The sequence below is a fragment of the Papaver somniferum genome, chromosome 2, assembly GCF_003573695.1.
Source record: "Papaver somniferum cultivar HN1 chromosome 2, ASM357369v1, whole genome shotgun sequence".
Lineage (NCBI taxonomy): Eukaryota > Viridiplantae > Streptophyta > Magnoliopsida > Ranunculales > Papaveraceae > Papaver > Papaver somniferum.
Window position 1 is genome coordinate 79,530,586 of NC_039359.1, and position 25,010 is coordinate 79,555,595.

Consider the following 25,010-nt stretch of genomic DNA (forward strand, 5'->3'; position numbering starts at 1 on the left):
TTATTTTTTTTATTTCTTTTCTTTTTCACTTTATTTGGACTTTGGACTTGGACAATTATTTTATTTTTTTTAAACCCTAAGGAAGGGTACATTAAATATAAAACTGTTTGCAGGGAAGGACGACGATTACAATATCGTCTCGGCCCCTCGGGTTCACACATGACATAGGAGTCGTGGCCCGAGTCGACTTCAACGGTTCTGCGCCCGTCTGGTATGGGAGGTAAGCTTTTGAAACACCCGCGAATCCCCTGTCAGCGGGTTTATTGTATGCCTTAAGGTGAATATATACTGAGGATTTGAATACGGTTATTTTAATTTCCTAGTAAAGGGAAAGTCCTGGCCAAATTAAGATAAGGACTCGGATTTCATCACCGTTTCCTTCTTGCCCGCTTTAGGAAAACGAAACCAAACGCGAACCTAAGCTTAAAATTTTGACTAGAACGAGACCTATAGGGTAACGAGCTTAGTAGGAAAGTCGTTCGAAAAATATTGGTTACTCTTTTAGCATACTTTGAAGTTCATGATGGTTTCTATGAGTTGAATGTGTGACTGCGCCGCCTTGTGATAGCGGTGAGGCCTTGGGTATCAAAGCTCCACTGAGCTTCCCTCGCCTCAATTCAACTTACTTTGACTCGGATTGATTCCAGAGGGGTTTTCTCAAATTGTAACGAATTCCCTTTCGAAGGATTAGAAGCTGGTCTAGAAACAATCTAAGTGGATCCATAATGCTTGTTGTTTGCTAGATTTTATAGGTTTGATTTGGTCGATTCAGCCTTGTTTGTGATTGTGTAGAATTCCCTTGCAATTAAGAATGTCGAACTGTTATGATAGAAGCCAATACAATGATTATCGACCTGAATTTGAATATGGACATCATCCTTTCTATGACCATGTTAGGAATAGTAGTTGGGAACGCCATCCTTTGGAAGGATATGGGTCATACCCTGGTGAGCCCAATTACTATCCACACATGCATCAGTCTTACGAGCAAGAAGATTATAGTACTAGTTCTTCGTCTCTAGAGGATACAATCAAACTATTGAAAAGTAGTCCTTTTTATGATCCCTCTGTTCCTATTACTCCTTTAGAAGAGTCCCTCAGGAAGTTAGCTGAGTCGACGCGTAAGTTAGATGATATGAATAGTATAATTATAGATGAAAGAACTACAATAATGAGTGAACCTTCTTTAGAATACAACCTCAAGCGGATAGCTGAGACGAATGAAAGAATTTGTCGAAATTACTTGAATTGTCAATATAGTGTATCCAATAGTACCCTTGAGAATGAAGATAGTTATTTACATAATCAAGATAACAAGGTTAGAATTGGTAGCACTACTTGTTTTGATGAGGTTCGATCTTTTTCATGTTATTATGATGAGGATAGTGTTGATGGAGAATCATACTTATGTAGGAATAGTGATCAGGAAATGGTTACTCCAATTGAGCTTTACAATGATAATATTATTTCTAGTTCAAATCCAAATAATTTTAATAATTATTCACCTATTCAAAAGGACGAGGATTTGACTAGAGATACCCTCGTTTTAGACGATGTAGTATTTCCTGTTTACAAAGCCGATAATGATTTAGAGGAACGAGTTTATTCTGAGAATAATGTTTTAGAGTCTAGCGATTTAGAAACAATAGTCTTAGACGAAGAAGATGAACTCGTAGAGATGAGTGAGGATGAACCTGAATTAGAAGAATCAATTGACCATTTCCAGGAATCTGATGACCTAGAAATTAAGGAAGTTGTGACTAGTTTTTCTAGAGACACAGAAAACTCCAAGTTTGGGGGTGATTATCATTCTCCATGTGCTTTAATGATAGGCACATTTTTTTGTCTTATATAATCTCAATTGTATATATTATTAGTGCTCGATTTTATATTTATTATGGCTTTTTATGTCCCTGTAGGTATTTTTGGAGAAATAAGCTTTTGCGGCGAAATTGGCTAAAAAAGTGGTTTTTGCGCTCGTCGGAGAAAATTACTATACGGACTCTCACTTTGGATAAATGGTAACCTAATTACTAAGGGGTGACCCATTTCCAGGCATTTGCTAAAGGGAGACCAGCACATGATAGGGGGAGGTCACTTTCTTCTCAAATTCGAATGAAATTTTGGCGGGAAAAATATCCAGCAAAGAACCAAACTTTGGGTTGGATTTCGAAGGTGTTTTAGAGAGATTCAATCGCTGAAATTTGTTGGGATGGACGTGATTGAGCATAACAGGCTTGGTATGTGCGCTGAAATCGATCAAATTGGGCTGGATAATCCAGAAAAAGGAAACAGAGTTTGAGTTTTGCACGGAAACTTTGTGGAATTATTTTAGGAATTTCAGGGATACTAAAGGCGTGATATTGTTTTTTAAGTTGAGATTCTATATAAGGAAGAGTTTCGGATGATTTGGAAGTCTTAGAAACGTGTAAGGAAGTTGGCAGAGAAGATTATTGCCGTGGCTTGCACGAAAAGAAAAAGAGAGAATTAATCGCTATTTTTAGGTTTCTGAGCAGTATAAAAGGTGTGTTCGAGTCCCAGGGAAGGTTACGAAGTTATTGGAGAAGTCGCAGAGGAGTTTGTAGCACTATAGAGCTGAATTGATCAAGTTGCAGGAAAACCCAAGTTTCTGCTGTTGTTGAAGAACAAACGTTGAAAATAAGAACAGCGTCTCAAATTTGTAACGCTGCTACAGTAACTTCTTTGTAACAGTCAGTCCTTTGTTTTGCAACGCCATTACATCGTTGCAAACAATCAGTTTTATAGGTTCTCATTCTTTTAATCAACTTATGGGCTAAGAACAAATATTTTGATCAAGTGATTAATATTATGAGCTAAACCCCATTGCTGAGGCGACGGAGGAAGCCATTTTTCCAAATATTATGTGGTAAATTCTATTTAATTTAATTTTTGTAATTCTTTTATGATTATTTGCACTGAACTGAAATTGAATTTATGATTCTGATTAAGTGGTTGTGTTCTCAATTGATGTGTCATGCTTAGGTTAAGTCTTTTGATGGTCCATGCTTTCGATTTACAACTATTGTTTTGAGAATCTACTTGTCTAGGCGAATATTGGGATCACTTCAAACGTAAAGAGTTGCATAATTATTGACTAGATTAAATCACATAAAGATTGGTGGAATCCTGAGTCTCAGTGCTTTTTATAATCTTGATAACAATTTCTTTTTAAGTTTTCTATTTTAATTTGAGTCTAAAATCGAGTCCACACAATCCGAGTTGAACGAACCTTACTACCACTTAAAAACTACATCAATTTTTGGCGCCGCCGACGCGGATTTGTATTAGGTTTTAGATTTATTTTATTTCTTTTAGAATTTTTGTTCTCTTTTACGCCTTTGGTATTTTTCGATTCTTTTCAGATTGGAGCGAATCTACAAGGAAAGAAAAAGTGCTATAAAAGGAAAGCATCGCCAAAGAAGGAAAGAAAAGAGGAATCCGAAAGGAGTGAAGAAGAATATTTTGTGTATAGTTATTTTGTTTTATTTTTAGAAACTGTAAATAGGGTTTTATTTCTTGTAAATTTTCTTTTTATTTTTGGACACTTTTTGGACTTTATTTTTGGACTTGGACATTATTATTTTTAAACCCTAAGGAAGGGTTAGGATTAAATATAAACTGTTTGCAGGGAAGGACGACAGTTACGATACTGTCTCGGCCCCTCGGGTTCGTACACTGACATTGGAGTCGGTGGCCTGAGTCGACTTCAACGGTTCATCGCCCATATGGTACGGGAGGTAAAACTATATCCACCCACGAATCCCCTGTCAGTGGGTTTTATTTTGTGTGAAAACTCACACCCCTGCAATAGAATGTCGAACTGGTATTACAAGAGCCAATACAACGAATATCCGACTGAGTTTCCAAACGGACGTTACTACTTTGACCATAGTGTGAATAGTGGTTGGGAATATCAGCCTTTTCAAGGTTATGGCTTATACCTTGATGAGCCCAATTACTATCCACACAAGCACCGGTCATACGAGTAAAATTCTTATATTTCTCCTTTAGAAGAGTCCCTCAGGAAATTAGAGGAGTCGACACGTAAGTTAGCTGAGATGAATAACTTAGGTTATGATGAAAGAGAACTTTCTATAGAGGAATCCTTCAAGCTGATAGCTGAGACGAACGAAATGAATTGCTCGAAATAATCTTAATTTCCAATACAGTGATTCCAATAGAACCCTTGAAAATGAGGACAGTTATTTGCATAATCAAGATGACGAGGATAAAATTGGTAACACTACTTGTTTAGATGAAGTTCAACCATTTTCCTGTTATTATGATGATTATGATGTGGATACTGTTGATGAAGAATTTGAAATATATAGGCATAGTGATCAGGAATTTGTTACTCCAAATGAACTTTATGACGATAGTGTCATTTCTGGTTCAGATCCCGATAATTTTAATGATTATTCACCTATTCAAAAGGACGAGGATTTGATTAGAGATACCACTTCTTTAGATGATGTAGTATTTCCTTTTGATTACGAAGTCAATAATGGTTTAGAGGAACGAGTTTATCCTGAGAATACCGTTTTAGAGTCTAGCGATTTAGAAACAATGGTCTTAGACGAAGAAAATGAACTCGTACAACTATTAAATATGAGTGAGGATGCTTCACTTGAGTATAACCTAGAAGAAGCAATTGACTATTTTCAGGATTCCAACGATCTAGAAATTGATGAAGTTGTGACTAGTCTTTCTAGAGACACTGAAAACTCTAAGTTTGGGAGTGATTATCATTCTCCATGTGCTTTAACTGTTAGCAAGGTCCCTCACTTGGGACTTGACATATGTTCCTCAACCATTTTACAAGATTATCTTCATACACGTTTTCCTGAACCTAGTGATGTCCATAAGGAAGTTCAGTTGTTAGAAACCCATCCTATGGTTGATGTGGTTTACCCAGGCTATGATATCCAGATTGACTTTGTTTTCCCACCAAATATTTTTCAACCGATTGTGGGAATGTGTAAGTTTCATATGTGTCAGTTATTAAGTTTTGAGACTAAACCTAATTACTTTAGGAGATTAGGATCGACATATTTGTTTAAGGAAGACCACCACTCTTATTGTGGTCAGCTGTGTGAGTGAAAACTGATTGACTTTAAGGATCCACAATTATTTAGGTTATTATTATGTGCTTCTAAGTTTTTACTTGAGTTTTTCCAGACTCTAATACCTGAACCGGACCTTAGCTTTGAGGAATTCCAGCGCATGAAAATATTTTATCTAGACCCTTTCATAGAGCCTGAACCTGAACCACAACTAGATGTAGTTGTCTTAAAAATGAAACTAGACAAGGGTGTGCTTTATTTGTTAATTTTCTTGGCATGTTGCAGATTCCTTTTACTTGTGATAGCTCTATTTGGTTTTGATGACCCACGGATATTTCGGCTATTACTTTATGATACGAGGTGATTAATCCTTTCTTATGTCTGGCTGAAGACGTTAAACTTAGCACTTCTTGGGAGGTAACCCAATCTCATGCAACACGGTAATATCTTTCCTTATCTCTTTTGCTTCAAATGGTAACAGCTTCTCCTTGTTCATGTTTTTAATTTTATCTTTAAAACATTGAGGACAATGTTAGATTTAAGTTTGGGGGTATGGAAGAAACTTTTTAGTTGAAATATGAATAAATAAACTCCAGAGCCTAGGAATTTATGCCTATTTAGGATGGCACTAACTAATCTAAGTGGATGGAAGCATTTTGATTGTAGGAGTTGAGGAACCAATCTGATTAGATGGCAACATCCAGAAGAGTCTATTCATAAAAGCACAGAGCTCATGTGTTAGAAATAACATGATAGTTTCACCAAATCTCGTTGAGTCATTTTCACTTCTATTTTTATTTTATTTTGTTTTTAAGCTATGTTTCTAGAAGTGATTAGGTGGGTCCCACGATTCAAGTTGTTACCAATGCTAGGGTGAATTATAGTGATTGAGTTACAAAGAAAAAAAAAAGACCAGACCAATTAGACCAAACGGATCAAAAAAAAATGATGAATGAAATGAAAAAGCTGAAAAAAACAAAAACAAATCAGTGAATAAAGTCGACCACTGTTTCCCTTGTATATGCCAGTTGTGTTGAACTAGAATTAGGATTATCGATCACTGGTTCCCTTGTATATGCCAGTTGTGTTGATATTAGTCAGACTAAGTATCTCAATCCATTAGGATAGGTTCATTTTGGCGGAGGCCTTCAGACAGATATGGGAAACGCCGTTCACTTAGTAAACATCAAAACCATCTATGTTTTTCTATTTCCATCTTCTTGATCTATCCATGTGATTAGTTTTGACTCCGGATATTGATGTCCATAGTGCGACTATCTGAGTAGAGCTCTGTCACTTTATATGAATTTTAGTATGCTTGAGTGCAAACTCGTGTACAGCAATTGGAATTTCGCATCAGGGTACTTCCTCCTGTAGTCAATAAGTATGCCAACCAAGGAGATTCTTTAGTGCCTTCCAAGGTTCTGCGTAGATATCCAAGGTATGGAGTAAAGGTTTTGTGGGTATACCTCTTGTAAGCCCTCCGGAGACAACACTCCACCACTAGGGACACCTAGGGGTTTTTAAAGGCTTATTGCATACCCTAAATGCAATCGACGATGCCTGCGACAGTGAGTTAGGATTTTATTTTCTATTTGATTTGCTCGAGGACTAGCAAATAATAAGTTTGGGGGTATTTGATAGGCACATTTTTGTGTCTTATATAATCTCAATTGTATATATTATTAGTGCTCGATTTTATATTTATTATGACTTTTTATGTCCCTGTAGGTATTTTTGGAGAAATAAGCTTTTGCGGCGAAATTGGCTAAAAAAGTGGTTTTTGCGCTCGTGGGAGAAAATTACTATACAGACTCTCACTTTGGATAAGGGTAACCTAATTACTAAGGGGTGACCAATTTGCAGGCATCTTCTAAAGGGAGACCAGCACAGGATAGGGGGAGGTCACTTTCTTCTCAAATTCGAATGAAATTTTGGCGGGAAAAATATCCAACAAAGAACCAAACTTTGGGTTGGATTTCGAAGGTGTTTTAGAGAGATTCAATCGCTGAAATTTGTTGGGCTGGACGTGATTGAGCATAATAGGCTTGGTATGTGCGCTGGAATCGATCAAATTGGGCTGGATAATCCAGAAAAAGGAAACATAGTTTGAGTTTTGCACAGAAACTTTGTGGAATTATTTTAGGAATTTCAGGGAGACTAAAGGCGTGATATTGTTTCCTAAGGTGAGATTCTATATAAGGAAGAGTTTCGGATGATTTGGAAGTCTTAGAAACGCGTAAGGAAGTTGGAAGAGAAGATTATTGCTGTGGCGAGCACGAAAAGAAAAAGAGAGAATTAATCGCTATTTTCAGGTTTCTGGGCAGTATAAAAGGTGTGTTCGAGTCCCAGTGAAGGTTACGAAGTTATTGGAGCATTCGCAGAGGAGTTTGTAGCACTACAGAGCTGAATTGATCAAGTTGCAGGAAAACCCAAGTTTCTGCTGCTGCTGAAGAACAAACGTTGCAAATAAGAACAGCGTCTCAAATTTGTAACGCTGCTACAGTAACTTCTTTGTAACAGTCATTCCTTTGTTTTGAAACGCCGTTACATCGTTGCAAACAATCAGTTTTATAGTTTCTCATTCTTTTAATCAACTTTTGGGCTAAGAACAAATATTTTGAGTAAGTGATTAATATGAGGAGCTAAACCCCATTGCTGAGGCGACGGAGGAAGCCATTTTTCCAAATATTATGTGGTAAATTCTATTTAATTTAATTTTTGTAATTCTTTTATGATTATTTGCACTGAACTGAAATTGAATTTATGATTCTGATTAAGTGGTTGTGTTCTCAATTGATGGGTCATGCTTAGGTTAAGTCTTTTGATGGTCCATGCTTTCGATTTACAGCTATTGTTTTGAGAATCTACTTGTCTAGGCGAATATTGGAATCACTTCAAACGTAAAGAGTTGCATAATTATTGACTAGATTAAATCACATAAAGATTGGTGGAATCCTGATTCTCAGTGCTTTTTGCAATCTTGATAACAATTTCTTTTTAAGTTTTCTATTTTAATTTGAGTCTAAAATCGAGTCCACACAATCCGAGTTGAACGAACTTTACTACCACTTAAGAACCACATCATTTAACTCTTAAAAAGTTCCCTCGTGTAGGACTTGACATTTATGCCTCAACCATATTACAAGATTATCTTCATACATGTTTTCCCGAACCTAATGATGTCCATGGAGAAGCTCAGTTGTTAGAAACCCATCCTCTGGTTGATGTGGTTAACCCAGGCTATGATACCAAGATTGACTTTGTTTTCCCACCAAAAACTTTTCTTCCAATTGTGGGAACATATGATTTCAGATGTGTCGGATATTAAGTTTTGAGACTAAACCTAATTATTTTAGGATATTAGGGTCGACACATTTTCTTAAGAATGACCATTATTATGGTCAACTTTGTGAGTCAAATCTAATTGACTTAGAGGATCCCCAATTATTCAGGTTGCTGTTATGTGCTTCTAAGTTTTTAGTTGAGTTTTTCCAGAGTCTGATACCTGAACCGGATCTTAGATTTGAGGAAATCCAACCGATGAAAACCTTTTATTTAGACCCTTTTATAGAGCCTGAACCTGAACCACAACTAGATGTAGTTGTCTTAAGCAAGGGTATGTTCGGTATCTTCTTGGTCTTTTACAGTTTCCTCTTCTTGTGGGTAACACTTTTTGATCCAGATGACCCACAGTTATTCCGTCTACTACTATATGATTCTACGTGGTGACTAATCCTTGCTTAGTCTGGCTGAAGACTTTAAACTTAGCACTTCTTGGGAGGTAACCCAATATTCATGCGACACGGTAATATCCTTCCTTATCTCTTTTGCTTCATTGGTAAGAGTTTCTCCTTGTTCATGCTTTTAATTTCATCTTTAGAACATTGAGGACAATGTTAGATTTAAGTTTAGGGGTATGGGAGAAAGTTCTTAGTTGCAATAAATAAGCTCCAGAGACTAGAAATTTATGCTTATTAAGGTTGGCACTAACTAATCTAAGTGGATGGAAGCATTTTGGTTGTAGGATTTGAGGAACCAATCTGATTAGATGGAAACATCTAAAGAGTCTATTCATAAAAGCACAGAGCTCAGGTGTTAGAAAAAGAAAACATGGTAGTTTCGCCATATCCTCGTGATGGAAACATCGAAAGAATCCTGATCACTTCTTTTTATTTATTTTTTTACCATTGCTAGGGTGAAAATAAAGTGACTGAGATAAAAAAATAAAGATTGTAAAAAGCAACTGAAGCAGTACTTGGTGATAATGGAAAAAAAATTGAAACCAGACCACCAAAACAACCGGAATAAATTCAATAAAGTCGACCACTGGTGCCCTTGCATATGCCAGTTGTGTTGACCTAGAGTTAGGTTTATCAACCACTGGTTCCCTTGTATATGCCAGTTTGTTGATACTAGTCCAGACCAGTATCTCGTCCATTAGGATAGGTTCACCTTAGTCAAAATCATCCACATTTTTCTCTACATCCATCTTCTTAATCTATCCATGTGATTGTTTGACTCCGGTTTATGATGTCCAGAAACTATCTGAGTAGAGCTCTGTCACTTTATATGAATTTTATTATGCTTGAGTGCAAACTCGTGTACAACAATTGGAATTTCGCATCAGGGTACTTCCTCCTGTAGTCAATAAGTATGCCAACCAAGGATATTCTTTAGTGCCTTCCAAGGTTCTGCGTAGATAGCTAGGGTCTGGAGTAATGGTTTTGTGGGCACACCTCTGGTAAACCCTCCCGAGATTAACTCGGTTTTATTTATTTTTTATTAGTTTTGCTCGAGGACTAGCAAATAATAAGTTTGGGGTATTTGATAGACGCATTTATGTGTGTAATTTGTCCTCAATGTTTCGTATTGTTGGTACTCATTTTCGTCCTTATTATGGTGTTTTGTGTATTTTTAGGTATTTTTGGAAAATAAATATTGTTGGAAAAATCGGCTCGAAAAATCACTCGGAACACCCTCCGGAGGACACTTGCTATACGGAGCCCAGATTTGGCTAAGGGGCACCCCAAAAAGGCAGCTGCTATTCGCACCCCACGTCTGGTTAGGGGGACACCATCTTCTTCATTTGAAACTTAAAAATTGGCGGGGAAAATGTGGCAGCTCTCTGAGAATGTTTCGATCGAAATTTGAAGATGTTCTAGGTGGACTAAAGGGCTGAAACTTCATGGGTAGTTGTGATATGTCATAAAAGAGTTGGTATGGGTGTTTGTTTCGATCAAATTTGGCTGGAAAATCCGTGACAAGGAATTAGGGCAGCCCGTGCATGAGAAGAATAGTTCACGGGTTTTGGAAGATTTATGCGTATTCTGCTCGTGTATGATGACTCTAGCAACACTCTGGACCGTGAAGAAGATAAATGAGGAGATTTTGCAGCTGTAGAAACACGTGAGAGGCTAAAACAGGGAAGAAAATATTCCTAGAATATTTTTCTTCACTGCCGAGTTTAATGAAAATTTGTGAGAGTTATGGCGTGATATTTTGCTGTTGTTGAGTATATATAGGGTGAGGGGATCATAGAGAAGTGAGGGGGAGATATTGGGAGAAGTTTAGATCACCACAGAGTCAAAAAAATCGAATTTGCAGAGAGACCACCTGCTGCTGCTGCTGCCATTGAAGAACACTGAAGAACACGAAGAACGGACCTGCACCAACAGTCGTTTTCCTACAGTAGTAACGACTCACACATGTGGGTCGTACATCAGGCAGACTTATTTGCTACAGCGTTTGCGACACATCTGCAGCAGTCTTATTTTGTCACTGAGGGTCGTAGTTCTCTGGTTTGTAACAAATATAATTGTTACAAACCCGGTTTTATTGTATTTCTCATATTCTCATCATTTGTAAACCATTTTTGAGCATCAATGAAATTCTTTGAGAGGTTTTCCAACATGATGAGCGGATAATTCTCTCGTAACCAAGGTAATGGATGAAGCTATTCACACATGAACAATGGGTAACTATTTCATTTTCTCTAATATTTAATTATAATTCACTCAATCACTGCTTTTGCAGAGTTCTTAAAAGTTTACATAATTTTCTTCATTAGTTGTGATTCAATTAGATAGGTTATGCTTTGGTTAGATAATCTATGCTTAAGGGATACAATTAATTTTTGAGAATATGTTTGATTATTTGTGGATTAAGAAATAAAGGATTAAAAGGATAATTAGAGTTATGAAATACTTGACATCATTCATGTATAATAGTGGATTCTAGTGTCTTGGTTACCTCTCGCCCACTTTGTTAATATTTTTGTATATAATTTTATTAAATCTTTAAATTTAATCTTCACAAGTCCGAGAGTTTGAACCTCATTCCTACAACAACAATCAAAATTAATATCACCTTCGCCAAGTGGGGGATCGATATCGTGGGACCATTGCATGTCAGGATGGTACAAAGAAAGTATCTGATCGTGGCTACTGACTATTTCAACAAGTGGGTGGAAGATGCACCACTGAGGCACATTCGAAATAAGGATGTGTTTCATTTCATTTGGGAACACATCATCTGTCGTTTCGGCGTGCTGACAGTAATCGTCTCGGACAATGGGAAACAACTACAAAGAAAGAACATCGACCTACTATTCAACACCTATAACATTTGAAAGAGTAAGGCAACGCTCATTTACCCACAAAGTAATGGGAAGGATTAAATCACAAACAAAACAATAGAAGATAACCTGAAAAAGAAGTTATAAGAGGAGTACGACGAATGGTTGAGGAGATCTATAATGTTCTATGGGCCTACAGAACTACTCGAAGAGAGGCGACCGGCTTGCCGCCCTTTATGTTAACATACAGAACAGAGACCATCATTCCTACTGAAGCAATGATACCCACCACTAGGACTAAGGCATGGAGGCGGAACATCTCGGCAGATCTAATCTTGTCTAAGCTCGATGACTTGGAAGAAACTAGAGAAATGGATCTCCAAAAAATGAAAAATTACTAAAGGAGACAGCAACGTGAATACAACAAACGAGTCCGGCCAAGGGAGTTCCAACTTGTAAAGTTGGTATTAAAGGAACTACCTAGTTATGAACGTGATAGGAAAGGCGGAAAATTGGCGGCAAGATGGGGTGGACCATACACTATTGTGGAAAAAGTGGGAGAAAGAGCGTATAAGATATTGAAATCGGATGGAACACCAGAACCACGGCCATGGAACACTCAACACTTGAAGTTATATCACCCATAAGAGGTATGCGAGCAGGTATGATACCTTGTCATCTATTTCCTTAAAAATCCATGTGGGGTAGGGAATATGACAATTGTGTCTAATAGTCATTCGTATTCGGGGCGATGGCAGTGTGAAAGTTCCGAGGTGACTTATACTCGAATGGACATTCGTACTCGGGGCGATGGCAGTGTGCAAGTGCCGAGGTGTCTTACACTCAACGGGAAATTCGAACTCGGGGCAGTGGCAGTGTGCAAGTGCCGAGGTAGTCTAAGGGTCCTGGTGGTTGGAAACTAGTGACCGATTTTCGGGGGATGAGTACTTGACAGTCGAGCATACAACATTGCTCCCACCGCAAGTGGCCGGAATCACTTTCCCAGGCTAGTCAATCGATAACTTTCTGGGGATATCGGGCCAATAAAACTTAGGGATGACCGAATACCTTACCACTAGATCAAATTGACGGTGATGAGATACCTCAATCGGGACATGGCGTTGGGCCCGATGACCCTCCCTGTTGAGTGTGTTCGACAGAAATGGAATTTACACTAACTAATTAAAAAATTTGGATGCAGGGAATAATGAACCACCGTAAACAAATAACAAGGTACGATCGAAGTAACACAAGCGAAAATGTTAGGAAACGATAAAACAACCAATTGGCGACGCAACACACCATAAGACAGATGTTTGAAAAAATAAAGGTGTTCAAGCGAATTACAGCCCAGAGTAAAGGGAACACTAGTGGAAAAGCACTACAAAATATCTGACTATTCTTTCGGCGGAATCGACCTCGGGCTTTCCTTCTTAGCAGCAGGATCAGCTCGCTTCTTCTCGGCAACCGCCTTTACACCTTCCTTGACCTTTGTAACAAGCTCGGTTTTGAACTTCTCTTTCTCAGCAGCAAGTTGAAGAGTCAGTTGAGTCGACGCCGCCTCAGCAGTAGCCACCTTTCCGAGTAACTGGGTCTCTCTCGCCTTCAATCGAGCAGTCTCTTCCTCCAAAGACTTCACCTTTCCTTCTCAACTACAGATATAAAGAGGCGGTTAGTGACAAGGCGCCAACACCATGACATTGAAATAAGCATGAGAACAATACAACATAAGCAAAAAACACCTTCAAGCAAAGGTAAAACTACTTTAACGGTTTCCTCATATTTAACTAAACTACACTCAAGGGACGAAACCTTCGAAGTTAACTCATGATAGATATGCTCATTGAATTCATTGGTGGGGAAATATTTCTTCTGGTCACTCCAACTAGCTTTCTGCCGATCACGTGCCAACTGCATACCCGATAACTGAGCTTTAACCCACTCTAACTCTTAGGATACCTGATCAAATCGGCGAAGCTTCTCTATTAACTCTTGATTAGACCCCTCGGTAGTATCTTTTTCCTTCAAAATCCGCTTGCGATCAACGTGCAAATATCTAATTTGGAGTCTCAACTTGCCACACTGACTTTCTAAGTTATCGGCTAACAAAGTTTTGTCGGCAGCAATCCCTTGAACCCGAGAGAGGCTCGCCCGAACATTGTCCATCTCATTAGGCACATACTCAAATTTATGGTATCGAAGTAGTTCGTATCGAATATGCTCGATCTCGTCCTCTTGACGATCTATCTTATCATCCTTATTGAAAATTCTTTGGCGGAGGTTATCAACATGGTTCAGCTCAATTTCTAACTTTCTCTTTAGCAGACGATATTCCGAAGTGGCATCAGCATCCATACTAGACATATCGGCTAGGAAGATAATACTGAACTCAGGATATTGGCACTACAGAATCAATCATAGATACTTAGGTTATGAGTAAATACCTTGGGTCTCGGACAGTTGCCTCTCCAATCCTGGGGTTCGTTCTTGCTCTCGCTGCAACTGGACACGAAGACCTTCCAGTTCCGCTAACTCTCTTCGCCGCGTATCAGCCTCCAAAAACTTTCTATTTGCAGCCTGAGGACATTATGTTCCAAGACATCAACACTTATCCCACATAACAAGTAGGCAGCTAAGAAAGATAACGCACCATCTGGTTGAAGGTTTCCTTCAAACCGACAGAATACAGGGACACGACATTGATCATCTCCTCTTCGGTTAGGGAGTCAAATTCGGTAGAATTAAGAGCCCACAGGGAATTACACACTGGGCCCGAAAAGGTGAAGAAGTTATTTGCACCCGACCTCGGGGAAGGGGCGACATGAGGCTTATTTTCCAGTGACCCATCCCCGTGAAAAGCATTCTTTCCATCCGCAACTCCTACACCTACTTCGGCTCCTCTTCTTCGCCCGAGCCACCGGCATCATCTTCCTCCCCAAAAAGATCCTCGTCATCATCATCAGACATCACAAAAACAACATCATCAGCAATGACAACGCCTTTGCTGGCCGAAGATACAGCAGGTTGCTGGGGCATGTCCTTTCTCGAGGCAGACTCATCTCCTTTGAGTCTTTACCCCTCCCACCAGGCTTACCACCTACAATGGTAGACGAAATATCAGAAGGTTTCTGAGGCGACTTCCTCAAGAAATGGGATAAAGGTAGCCGATCCTCGAGATCCTCACCATCTTTCGACAAAGCACCTCCAACCTCTTCTTTATCAGCTTTCGACCTCTGCACATGAGTCATCGTCAGATTCATTCAAGGCAACAAATAGGTGCAAGTACATGTACTGTGGTTAAAGAAGTATATTTGTTACATTCCCTGCCTCTTCCTCGATTCATGTGCTAAGACCTCTGTCCCTCTTTCGAAGGTTGGGAAACTTAGGAGGATTACTCTGGGACTTAGGCTACAAAATACAAACAAGTCAGAACACTATCTTACCGGTTACCCGGGCCGACCAACTAAACAAATGGAAAAACATACCCGATCAATATTAACCACCCAGAATGGATAAGGCTCGGCCGGAGGTGGAAACTGGCCACTTAAAAGAGGACCATAAATAGCAAGAGATACTCGATCCCAAGCTACATCACTGGTGTGACGGGCATGCTTATTAGTAGTTCCTCCCTCAGGATCCTCATCTAACAACAGCTTCTTAAATCCCTCTAGGAGAGTCTTATTGCGATGAGGACTGGCAGAAAAACCAGCAAGGTCATCATTCGTAGCAGTCCCACTTCGATAGTTGGCAACAAAGCTGGAAGGGGTGTAGTCTCCCTCTTGAGAAGGATCGTAGGTCGACCAAGAAGTAGCGGTGCACTCGCCTCGCCCTCGTCTCTCCCATTCGGACATGATACGAAAGGTGTTGCCGTTCCATTGATCTAAGGCACGGGATGGAAGAATTTTGGAAAAAACTTCATACATAAAAGGACCGCTATGATCATATAGAGGAAAGCGCAGTCCGAGCTCCAATTGACCTTTGGTAACAACGGTCCCCTCGACCGAGTGAGGAAATTCCTTTCTGGCCCAACAATAGCCGGATATCATAACCATGAAGATCAAAATCATCCTTCAACTGTTTGATGAATTGTTCGTATGTCATATCTTTAGCAACTCTCTTGTCATTGCTACACGAAATAGAAAGGAGAACCATCAGAAAAGATAGAGTTAAGAGCACGATGATCATGATGCGAAGGCCTATCAACAATAAATAAGGAATCAAGAGGAACACCATCATCATCAGAAAAAGTATAACTTACGCACCTCTTCTCAGTCATGGAAGGAGTCGAAGAAGCCATTGAAAAACTGAAAAGGAAACCTGGAATAGAGTGTGTGAAAGAAAGCAGCAAATGGAAAGAATCACAGCAGCAGCAAGAAACAAGCAATAATATGATCAAAGGACGAGTATGGTTTGTGAAAAGAAAAGACAAGGGAAGACAGAAGGTTATTCAAACAACAGTTGAAGGAAAAAACCAAGGAAAGAGAATGCTATTGTCTGAAAGAAGTAAATGAGAGATCAATGGTTTATCCGTCGAACTTATAGTCACGACAGTTGCAACCGGAGAAAGAGGTAACGAGTCATAAAGGAAGAAGTAATTGAGAACAACATGGCGTAAAACACGGCATGGCCAGGGACGTGGGAGGTGAAGCGGTTTCTTCCCCTCGTGTCGAATAAACGAGTGAAAGAATGGGCATAAATGTAGGTGTGAATAATCCACAGATCCAGGTGGAGCAATCTTAGGCAACGTCGTGTCAATAGCAGGTGAAGTATGAAGCACCGAATCATTCTATCCAAGCTCGGCGCGAGAAAAGAGACACCAAAAGATCCCGTGAAGCCAATACGTGTAAAGGTAAATATCGGATGTGATGGAAGAGACTCTTGTCGAGTGTTAGAGTAATAAATGCTCTGACAAGACAGTTGAGAGGATAAGAAGGATCTGGTCAAAGTAAGACTCGAGACTGAGAGTATCACGGACGACTTCGGCCACACTCACTAAGAAATCAGTATCGGATAGAAGGACATCGGGAGAAGATACCAATAGGCTCCTCCCAACATCTTTGGGAACACATCATCCATCGCCCGAGAAGGATATCAAGGAAGATGTACCACGAATCACACCGTAACTTGAATGTATCATCATGTTTAACTATAAATAGAGAGCCTTGTAGAGAGCTAAAGCCCAAGCAATTTCAGTGAAAAAAGATAGAGAACTAAGAGCATTGTGATGAGAGTAGGGAGAGTTTACTAGTGAGATACACCCCTTGTAACTTGAATCAAGCAATAAGATCATCCCTTTACCCCCGTGGACGTAGGTAATCATACTGAACCACGTATATCTTGTGTTCTTGAGCATCTCTTGTTTGTTGGCTTCAATATGTGTGTGTTTATGATTCTTTGGATGTAGAAGTAGGATTTTTCACATCTACACATTACGTATTTTGAACTCCTAATAAAGATGAAAAAAAGATGGAGTTGGAAATATTTCGAGGTTAGCGACACTATTAATGAAAGCTTTAGGAAAAAAATATCGCTTAGAAAAATTAAAATTTATTTCTTCAGCACGTCTGAGTACTAGTTCCAGTCGATTTCTTCTTACTGTGAAATTACCCTTGTGCGCCATGTTTCCTATTCTAAGAGAGATATAGTGTGGACGCTTTAAAAGATACTATATTAAAGTTTTTGCTTAAATATAAAGAGGCTTCTTATTCTGGTTGTATTAGCAGCTTCTCTGGTAACTCCAGACCTTCGATATCGAGTAAGGTTTGCTAGTTCTTCTGAATCCTATTTCCTTGTACTTTAAATTTTCTACATGTTTTTCAATGTCTTCGCTGCTGAAAAGGGGATGTTTTGGGTGAAAAAGAAAACCCTAGTGTGTTTCGGGTTCTCTTTGTTCTGGATTTACTATAATTAGCTTTTCTATAATACTGTTATAAGTAGAGAAGCCTTGCATCTTCTTTTTGTATACTAGTACTTAACATAGAAATTCAGTTCGCAGAAGGTGACATATTTGTTTGGTTTCACTTCTTTCTTTCATGTACGGATATTAAATACTAGTTGTACATAGTTTTTTTTTTCTTGAGTAAAGATGGTTATATATTAAAAAGGAAACAAAGGAAATACAATCCTAGGAAAGCCATTCACTACAGATTAAACATGAATGGCAGTTTCCTAATTGAACAGGACTTGATTTACAGTCATCCCTCTAAATACATCTTTCTCAAAAAACCAAATACTAAGAGTTTGCTTAATGAGTAAACAAAGCACAGACTGCATACTTCTACCACCATAAGCTCTTGAACATCTTTCTAGTTGTAAATAGTTGTAAACCCATCTTTTACCAGCAATACTAATACTTTGTTTAAATTAATGATCGGACGTTTAGTAATATTTTGCATACTTATTCTTTACAGTGACACATGGAGGAAGGTGATGGCTGGCTTGAAGTTGGCCGTCGTGGTCGTCCTCTTCTAAGGTAATGATTGGATGTTTAGCCTCTTCAATACTTTATTTCAGTTTTTTAGACGATTTTATTCATCTCAGTCATTGATGTACTATATTATTCATTGATGTACTATATATTTTTCCTTTTTTTTAGGTGTACTTGTTGTGCTCATCGTTATCCTCATAGTTTAAAACAGTGTCCTCGTTGCCGGACCATGCCATCAAAAAAAGAAAGTGTTACTGTAGAAGCTATTCGGTGATGATCTAACTCTCAAGAATGATTGTACAAGAGATTAAGAGATTGAGTACTTGGAAAATTATTATCTCTTATTTCAGTTTCTGATATATTGCATCTACTTGTTTTTGTCAGTGACACTGACGAGATGGAGTTTGGTAGCAGTAGTAGTTGTACTCAAGTTGATCGTCTTGGTGATTCTATGCGTCCTCATGGTTTTCTTTATGGTTTCTCCACTTCCTCCATCAAGCAACCTACATATTATGATACCCTTAAGCCAATTGAATTTGAAAGAGATGAGATGGGTGTTGTTAAGGAGGTTGATACATGGAATGAAGATGAGGAATCCGAAGAAACTGATGATGAGGATAAGACCATAACTGCATCTCAAAAAACTTCATCAGTATTGATTTCATCAGTATTTACTGCAGAGGATGAAAAATAGTTATACGAGGACATAAGTGAAGAAAAACGACAAAGTCAAAACTGGTGGGTATGGAGCTGTGTTATGGACCGATGGCTTAGATGGTGGGCCTTTTGCTTCTGTAGGAGGGAGTTCCTTACAAAATTCTCAGCATTTTATCACGCTTTAGAAGGTCTTTTACATGGTTTATATCTTGCTAAGAAGTTCGATGACATTAAGTGGGTTTATTGTGTGTGCAATTCACACAGGGTGAGTCAAGCCGTTCAAGAGTGCTTCATTAGCAACCGTGAGGGTGGTTGTCGTAGACACCACCGTAAAGAAAGTGGTATGTTATGTGTCTGTTGTCTGTCGGAGTTGTTATGCGAGGGTGATTCACTTCCTGATGTTGTTAAGATTATGGAGCAAATAATTGATGCTGCAAAACAATATAGGCGACGTGGTGTTGTTATGGTAAATGCCTTTTGTAAAGGTTGGAACAGACCCGCTGATTACATGTCTAAGATGGTGTTCCATGCTGGGAAGAAAAAGGAACTTTCAATTGATGACTTCCCCGTTGAATTAAAGGATCTTTTTCGTGAGTTCGGAGGACAGAGTCCTTTCAATGCCCTGTAATTGTTATTCAACTAGCAGTTATTTTAATTATCAATCTATTGAACTCCTAGTTTGTATTAATTTAGAATCCTATTACTGGGTTGTAGGGGGCTGGGACTCTGGGGGCTTAAAATACTAATTGCGACCAAAACATGATACGGGAAGACCTCACCTATGTAAAATATCAAAAATACACTTATCCTTAAATAAACCAAATCTAACTTTTATGGTCAATTACCTTCTTCTCCCTTTCTTAATCATATATCATGATGAACATGATGATCGTAATATCATCATGATGAAGATGATAATCATTAAAAAAAACTTAGATCTATTGTTTTTTTCCTCTTTTCTTCTTCTCCGCCGCATCACGATGTCATAAAAATAAAAAACTAAGAAAATCCATCATTTATCTTTGCTTTTGATTGTCAAAATGCTTCAATTCGATTAAATTAGAGTTTAAAAAAATAAATTTCTGAAACTGTTTACTGTTGGCAGTTCTTAATTTCCCAACCGTAAATCATACTTTACGTCTTAGAAAATAGGATTTCCTAGCCGTAATTTGGTTTACGGTTTGGACAATTAAAATTCGCGGCCGTAAAATGTTGTTTACGGTTAGGATCACGAAAAGAAAAGAAAACATAGGTTGGGTTTCAGTTAGGATTTATTAACCATAAAGCAGAAATACGGTTAGGAAAATTAAAATTCGCAGTCGTAGTACAAAAAATTCCAGAATGAAAATACTTGCATTTTAATTTTATACTCGATCCTAGAATGAGTACTATTTATTAATACTCGTTAGAATGAGTAGTATTTTATACTCGATTTCTAAAAGAATATTAGATCATACTCGAGTCTATCAGATCCTACTTGATTCTAGAAGTTTGTACTCAATTCCAAAATGAGTATAACTTTATACTCAATTCCAAAAAAAGTATAAGTTCAAACTCAATTTAATACTGAGTATAAAGTGATACTAATTGTCATAAAATGAGCTACAAGTATATATTCAATTTAAAAACAGTTCAACTATATACTTATTTTTATACTGAGTAGAGCTTACTACGACTGAGAAATGTTAAATTCTTAGCCGTAAATCAGGTACATGTTTGGGAAACTAGGAAATCCTAGTCGTAAATATATGTTTATGATTAGGATATTCTAGCCGTATATACCATACCACCTGTAGGTTTTTTGTGTTATGGCTTGGTTGATAGGTCGTAATGCAAAAGCGGTTAGGAAAACCATATGTATAGTTTTACGGTTGGGAAGTACCTAACCGTATATTACTATGATAACCAAAAAAATCAATGGACTCCTGGTTACGACTAGGTATAATTTTCGTAACCCAGTCGTAACATAGACTCAGGTGATTCTTGGCAATATAAAGGCCAGAAGTTCTTCACTTCCTATCCTTTATTTGTATTTATGGCCGGGAGTTCCTCAGTTTCCAACCATGGTAATCTATTTACGACTAGTTCCACACATTTTCCTAGACGTAGCAGGTAAAAAACTCATATTTTGCTCTTAATTCTTTAAACTCAGCCATTTAAAGCCCCAATAATAGGATTCTTAATTTATGGTTGAACTCCCGGTTTCTATAGCATGCTCCTAAGAGCTTCTCCAATGGAATGTATGTGAGGGAAAAAGTCTTAATCCACATAGGATACACAACCATATTTCAATAAAATCATCTCCAACCCATTGATGTGGGGATGAGGTGGAAAAAAAAAGTTATACATCCTCTAGATGAACCTCTAGTTTTAGACATTCACTTAGAGGATGTCTTCCCATCCTAATCACATTTTTACTAATAAAATCAATGAGAACAATAACTGAATTTTTTTTAACCAATTATATACCTACAAATAAGTAAAGAAAGATGAAACAATCTAATGGGTTGGAGATAAAATTTATTTTTTCCTAATATTTAGGATCTTATACCTAGAGGATGTCTTAAAAGTGATGCCACATATGAAACATCCACACTCACCATTGGAGAAGCTCTAAGAGTTTCTCCAATGGAATGTATGTGAAGGTAAATATCTAAGTCCACATAAGATAGACATTCATTTTCCCTAATATCTTCTCCAACCCCAACTTGTTTATCGATGTCAAGATGACATGGCTTAATATTTGTTAGACATTGTCAAGGTGAATGTCAAGTTTTAGACATTCACCTTGACAATGTCAAGCTATCATAGTAAGCTTTTACTTCGTAAAATTAATTCAAATATATTAAATAACCTTTTTTAGCTCAAATAAAATCTAAATATTTCTAAAAATAAAAAATGCATTTAATCCATAAAAAATCACAAACAATACCATTGAAGATGAACTATTTTTTCCTCCTAAATTTAAGTTGATATTGGTATGAGAATGTCTTATTTATGTTGCCACCTAGGAAACACACACAACCACAATTAGAGAAGCTCTAAATCATAATTTCTTCGTACTTTTGCACAGTGTCTTTATTTTCCTTCATATTTTCCTAACTTGTGCAAATTTGTTTAGTTGACAAGATACTGAAAACACAATATTCAGTGCACATTTTAGGTAATAAAAATAAAGGGCGGCCTATTTGTTGAATTTTGTGAACTTCTACATAGTAACATAGGGGCTGGGAGAATCGGAACAAAAATAAGGCCACGGAGATTTAGATTAGAAAATGGCCCTTGCGAATTTTAACGATAAGTTGTTCTAGTCCATTTCCCCTTGGTTATTTGATATTTTGGCCTGGTTCTCAGCTCACACAGTAATTTTTTTTGCATTTGTTTCACTTCTTTTGTCTCATTGCATTTTGTCCATCAAATATGGACTAACTTAGCTGTGTTACATCAACAATGAACTACTCGATTTTATCTCTATATGCATCTGTACGAAGACAAGGGTTGGAACTCCTTGCAAGATCATCAAAGAGTACTGCTCTTATCAAGGACACGTTTACATCAGATATTGAAACTTAAGACTATGACTGGGATTGTGGGGAAGGTTAACGAGGTTAGCGTGGCTCTCTTCTGTGTTTGCTCGAGTGTTGTTATTTTGTTTTATGTTAATTATGGTACAATACGTAGAGAGCCGTCCATTATTTCATGTTGTGGTAAAATTTGTGAATGAGCGGAATAATTGTGGTCACCTCCTTACTGGTTTCCAGTGATTTTGTGTGTTAAGAGTTCAAGACCTTCACTAACGGGTTTTAGAGTTTGCAGGATTTGTTTCTCTCAAGTTAATGTCCAAATTACGTACATGCTTGTGTTGATTTGTTTTTTGTGTTTCTAATTGGAATGTCATTCTGCAGTCTGCAACAAAGGGGTTCTTAAGTAAACTGGAATGGAAGGATGATCAACCTAGAGAAGGGGTTGCTAAATGCACATTTGATCGCGAAATTCTTTTGAGTGATACCGTTTACATGGAGACCCTTTATGATGTTCGTAGCATATTCAACCACGACAGCCCTGGAACCCAAACGGTATTTGGACATACGACACAGTTATCTCCTAATCTTGATTGAGATTTAAGCTAATTCTTGCAAATTTCTGCCGTTCATATCTGACTATTTGGTGTTCGAGGCAGAAGAAAGCGAGAAAAGTGGAGCATTTGTGGTGTAGGCTTCATGGAATCTTACTGAGATTTACCAAGTGACTCTTAGCATTATTAGGACTTTCTTGATGTCATCTATTTGATGTCATTGGATGTAAATCAGAATTTATGTGCTAATTTCAGTTAAAAGATTCTTTTTTCTACACACAAAAAAGAAAGAAGGCATTTGACCCTAATTCGGAAAACTTACAGACACAAGAAAACATAATGGCGCAAGTTTTGTTTAGCATTTGACCCTAATTCGCAGAACTTACAGACACAGGAAAACAACCTACTAGTATTTCCATTTCTCACCTCTCTTTTTTTTTCCATCATCAAAAAATTCATTTCAAGTCCTGACGTTTTTAATAATAGCATCAGCAGCACTTCTACTACTACTACCTGTGGAACAGCACCATAAATTAAAATTACCACTTTTTTTTTGATCTAAGATGGCTAATAAATCGACTTGAACCTAGAGAATTTGGCCCCGTCCCGTCGAGAGAGGTCTAGTCAGTGATAGAGGTGTCAATCGGGCCTGCCATGCGTTTAAGTGAGCCTAGCCTTGTGCATGCACAAACAATCGTGAACCTGACTCAGTCTCTCGACCAAAACCTACAAACGACAATATACGTACGAAAGATGCTACTTAGTTTTCACTACAGATAATAGCAATCCTATATAGACCGCACCAAGTTCAATTTCAGTCAAAAACTTGTTAGAGAAAAAGGTAAGGAATCCTTTTCTTTTCTTTTCTTTTTTGATTGATCAGATTCAGATAAAGGATATGTAAAAAAGGAGTTCAGTGCTGATGAACTGAATTTAAATTACATTCAACACAAAATGTGACTGAAAATATCACCAAACCCACCACTAAACAAACAACAACAAAAAAGAAATAAAGAAAAAGAAGAATCAAAGAGAGACCACGATAAAGTGAGTGAAAGTATGGAGATTATTACCGGTCAATGTAGGACTTTCCTGATGTCATCTATTTGATGTCATTGGATTCAATTCAAGATAGTCACGGACATACTTTGTCTAAAGACGTGTCTGCAAAGCAAGACCACAAACTATTTGGTCGTACCATATTTACGTGTGAAATCTTGGCATGATGGACGTAAAAATCAAACTGAGTCGAAAAAGTTTAGCTGAGGCTCGTATAGTCGTATATGAACTGAGAAGGAAAAACCAATATTTGCAAACATAATGCATTTTGAGTACAGTATCATTTTCTAGCCTGACAGAAATTAAGATCATATATATATTTCAATGGCGTTCAAGAGTTCAGAATAAAATTGCAAGGGACCCTAAACCGTCCTTGAACAAAAGGGAACACCTTCGACCACTCACTCGACCATTTCTGAGTGCTACCCTTAATTAAATTAGTGAGCCATCTCTCATGCAAAATAATTAATTATGATTAACAAGTACTATATATTGAGTTTGCAATGTAATGTACTTAATTAATTAAAAGATAAGATATATAACTAATAGGATCCTTTGTTTCTTTCTATGATCGACAACTAGTTGCTGTCCTTTATTGATATTTAAATTACCCACTCAACAGAGAAACCCTTAAACAATCTACAAAGTTAGGACAAGTTGGGCGACGATCGAGTAACAACAACAAAATGTGGTCATGGATAAATATGCGAAAAAAAGGTCTACAATTTGTATTTATTAATCAAGATTTGTTTCTAAATATCCCATTATATGGCATTTTGATCAAACCACAGATATTTAAAAAAACAAGAAAAGATTAGAGCACAACTACAGTAGGGTCGACATGCCCAGACACTTGCTTAGAGTGTGATTAAATCAAAACATGGAATGATTCGGATCTCTAAAGTAACCAGAAAAGGAAATACAAATGATGGTTCGACGAGAGTACCATACCATTAAAGGTTGAAAACGAAGGGCTAACAACCCTACACACCAAGCTAGTACAGACTAGGGTAACTTCCTTGAAACATCATAATTTGGCTAGATAGTACGATTCTCTAGCTAGCTTTTCATTCTTTGGACACCTATATATAGGGATGTATAGATGCATGGCCAATCAGTCTGCCATAATAA

General features: G+C 37.8%; 1 protein-coding gene across 1 annotated transcript; it reads right to left on the minus strand.

Moving 5' to 3' along the window:
• Window positions 1–13,057: 13,057 nt before the first annotated feature.
• Window positions 13,058–15,512, minus strand: LOC113351463 (paramyosin-like). The gene is made up of 6 exons (XM_026595442.1): window positions 15,147–15,512; window positions 14,763–14,894; window positions 14,106–14,238; window positions 13,621–14,030; window positions 13,404–13,572; window positions 13,058–13,305 (listed from the first exon to the last, which is right to left on the minus strand). Exons 1-6 carry the CDS (start codon window positions 15,510–15,512, stop codon window positions 13,058–13,060), a joined length of 1,458 nt encoding a protein of 485 aa, XP_026451227.1.
• Window positions 15,513–25,010: the final 9,498 nt, after the last annotated feature.

Bases quoted from the DNA above. Each gene is read 5' to 3' on its own strand.
- LOC113351463 (XM_026595442.1), bottom strand. From the start codon at position 15,512: ATGTCCGAATGGGAGAGACGAGGGCGAGGCGAGTGCACCGCTACTTCT. The intron at 14,031-14,105 runs GTATTTACTCAT...TTATCTTCCTAG, and splicing joins GCAACTGTCCGAGACCCAAG to CCGATATGTCTAGTATGGAT. The intron at 13,306-13,403 runs GTGTTTTTTGCT...GTAGTTGAGAAG, and splicing joins AGTTTTACCTTTGCTTGAAG to GAAAGGTGAAGTCTTTGGAG.